The sequence below is a fragment of the Artemia franciscana genome, chromosome 14 (assembly GCF_032884065.1).
Source record: "Artemia franciscana chromosome 14, ASM3288406v1, whole genome shotgun sequence".
In the NCBI taxonomy this organism is placed as follows: Eukaryota; Metazoa; Arthropoda; class Branchiopoda; order Anostraca; family Artemiidae; genus Artemia; species Artemia franciscana.
Window position 1 is genome coordinate 36,617,568 of NC_088876.1, and position 2,656 is coordinate 36,620,223.

Here is a 2,656-nt window from a genome sequence, read left to right on the forward strand (position 1 = left end):
ATGTAATTGGGATATTTGTGATATCCCAAAAAGCTTACGCTTTAACTGAAATTACACCGTATATTATCTTAGGTGTATAAAAATCCTAAATTACTAGGATTTTTAGTAATTTCAGTATGATTTTTAGCAATGTTTTTATATAAAATCATTACCAGAATCAAATCCTAAGACCTCCAACGTGTTGTTGCTGCAGAGTTTGAACTCTGGTCTCGAATTACCAGCCGGAGATACAATCCCACTACGCCACTATAGGGCCTCCGTCCATTTCGTCTTCTTCGTGTTGTCGGGGCTAGTATCTCTAGAGTCCCCTGAAGAGTGTTTAAGGTTTTCAAAATGTATTTCTCTTTCAGTCTGCTCGTATCAGTCTATAGATAATCCAAACAGATCCAAACTGTTTGCACCATGCAGTTAGTGAAGGAAAAGAAAATTTATGTCAGTTACTTATCTCGTATGGTGCCAAAGTGGATGAAATTAATAGGTATTGTGAAACACCTTTAGCTACTGCTATATTAGCCAATAATTCCGACATGGTCAGGTATCTTTTGGAAAGTGGGGCAAATCCAAACTGTGCTGAGTGCCCTTTTGGGATTCTGCACGTTGCGGTATCAAGCGGAAGAGCTAATTTATGTCTATTACTTATCGCGTATGGTGCCAAAGTGGATGAAATCAATGGGATTGGTGAAACACCTTTAGTCACTGCTATATTAGCCAATAATTCCGACATGGTCAGGTATCTTTTGGAAAGTGAGGCAAATCCAAACTGTGCTGAGTGCCCTTTTGGGATTCTGCGCGTTGCGGTATCAAGCGGAAGAGCTAATTTATGTCTGTTACTTATCGCGTATGGTGCCAAAGTGGATGAAATCAATGGGATTGGTGAAACACCTTTAGTTACTGCTATATTAGCCAATAATTCCGACATGGTCAGGTATCTTTTGGAAAGTGGGGCAAATCCAAACTGTGCTGAGTGCCCTTTTGGGATTCTGCGCGTTGCGGTATCAAGCGGAAGAGCTAATTTATGTCTGTTACTTATCGCGTATGGTGCCAAAGTGGATGAAATCAATGGGATTGGTGAAACACCTTTAGTTACTGCTATATTAGCCAATAATTCCGACATGGTCAGGTATCTTTTGGAAAGTGGGGCAAATCCAAACTGTGCTGAGTGCCCTTTTGGGATTCTGCGCGTTGCGGTATCAAGCGGAAGAGCTAATTTATGTCTGTTACTTATCGCGTATGGTGCCAAAGTGGATGAAATCAATGGGATTGGTGAAACACCTTTAGTTACTGCTATATTAGCCAATAATTCCGACATGGTCAGGTATCTTTTGGAAAGTGGGGCAAATCCAAACTGTGCTGAGTGCCCTTTTGGGATTCTGCGCGTTGCGGTATCAAGCGGAAGAGCTAATTTATGTCTGTTACTTATCGCGTATGGTGCCAAAGTGGATGAAATCAATGGGATTGGTGAAACACCTTTAGTTACTGTTATATTAGCCAATAATTCCGACATGGTCAGGTATCTTTTGGAAAGTGGGGCAAATCCAAACTGTGCTGAGTGCCCTTTTGGGATTCTGCGCGTTGCGGTATCAAGCGGAAGAGCTAATTTATGTCTGTTACTTATCGCGTATGGTGCCAAAGTGGATAAAATTAATGGGATTGGTGAAACACCTTTAGTTACTGCTATATTAGCCAATAATTCCGACATGGTCAGGTATCTTTTGGAAAGTGGGGCAAATCCAAACTGTGCTGAGTGCCCTTTTGGGATTCTGCGCGTTGCGGTATCAAGCGGAAGAGCTAATTTATGTCTGATACTTATTGCGTATGGTGCCAAAGTGGATGAAATCAATGGGATTGGTGAAACACCTTTAGTCACTGCTATATTAGCCAATAATTCCGACATGGTCAAGTATATTTTGGAAAGTGGAGCAGATCCAAACTGTGCTCAGTGTTTACACCATGCAGCTTGGGAAGGAAGAGCTGATATTTGTCGATTGCTTTTTTCGTATGGTGCAGATTTAAATGCAATGAATGCAAATAATGAAACTCCTTTAATGTTAGCTATCAAAGGCGCATCACCACTATCATAACCAGATGGTATTTCCCATCGTAAGGTTTACTCTTGTTTACTCGATAGCTTGGATACAGTCAAATATTTGATTTACCAGCAAATTCAGCGTAATGTAAATGTTTCTAGTGAATCGTTACTGTTGGTACTTTCTATGGTCAATAGATGTCTAAGCGATCGCCCTTTTGCACAATGCAAAACATTGAAAGACGCAGGTCGACAGGCGATAATCAAGCAAAATAAAGATACTGATTTATCCAGAGTATATAAATGCATGAAGAGTTTGGACATACCAAGCTGCTTAGTGTCTTATCTGTTTTATGAAGAACAACTGTATTACCCCCCGAAAAATTTATAGATCTTTGGAAGAAACTGATAAAAAAAAATTTGAAAAATGTTTCATTGTCAAAAAGAAAGAGTGATGAAATAGATTTTGAGGGTGTACAGTCGAAAAGACGTAAACATTGAAGAAAGAGGTGAACTGAAAAGAGATTAAATTGAAAAAGTTATTCAATGGTAAATCCTACAAGCATAGATAAAAAGTGACATGAAATAACTTTTGGTCATAACTAAAAATTATTCTATTAAAAATTGTTT

At 39.2% G+C, this 2,656-nt stretch overlaps 1 protein-coding gene across 1 annotated transcript; it reads left to right on the plus strand.

Moving 5' to 3' along the window:
• Positions 1-527: 527 nt before the first annotated feature.
• On the plus strand, positions 528-2,081 carry LOC136035792 (ankyrin repeat domain-containing protein 50-like). Its single transcript, XM_065717764.1, has one exon. It carries the CDS (start codon positions 528-530, stop codon positions 2,079-2,081), a length of 1,554 nt encoding a protein of 517 aa, XP_065573836.1.
• The last annotated feature ends 575 nt before the right edge of the window (positions 2,082-2,656 follow it).

Excerpts from the sequence above, each read along its gene's own strand:
- LOC136035792 (XM_065717764.1), top strand. The coding sequence starts at position 528 with ATGGTCAGGTATCTTTTGGAAAGTGGGGCAAATCCAAACTGTGCTGAG.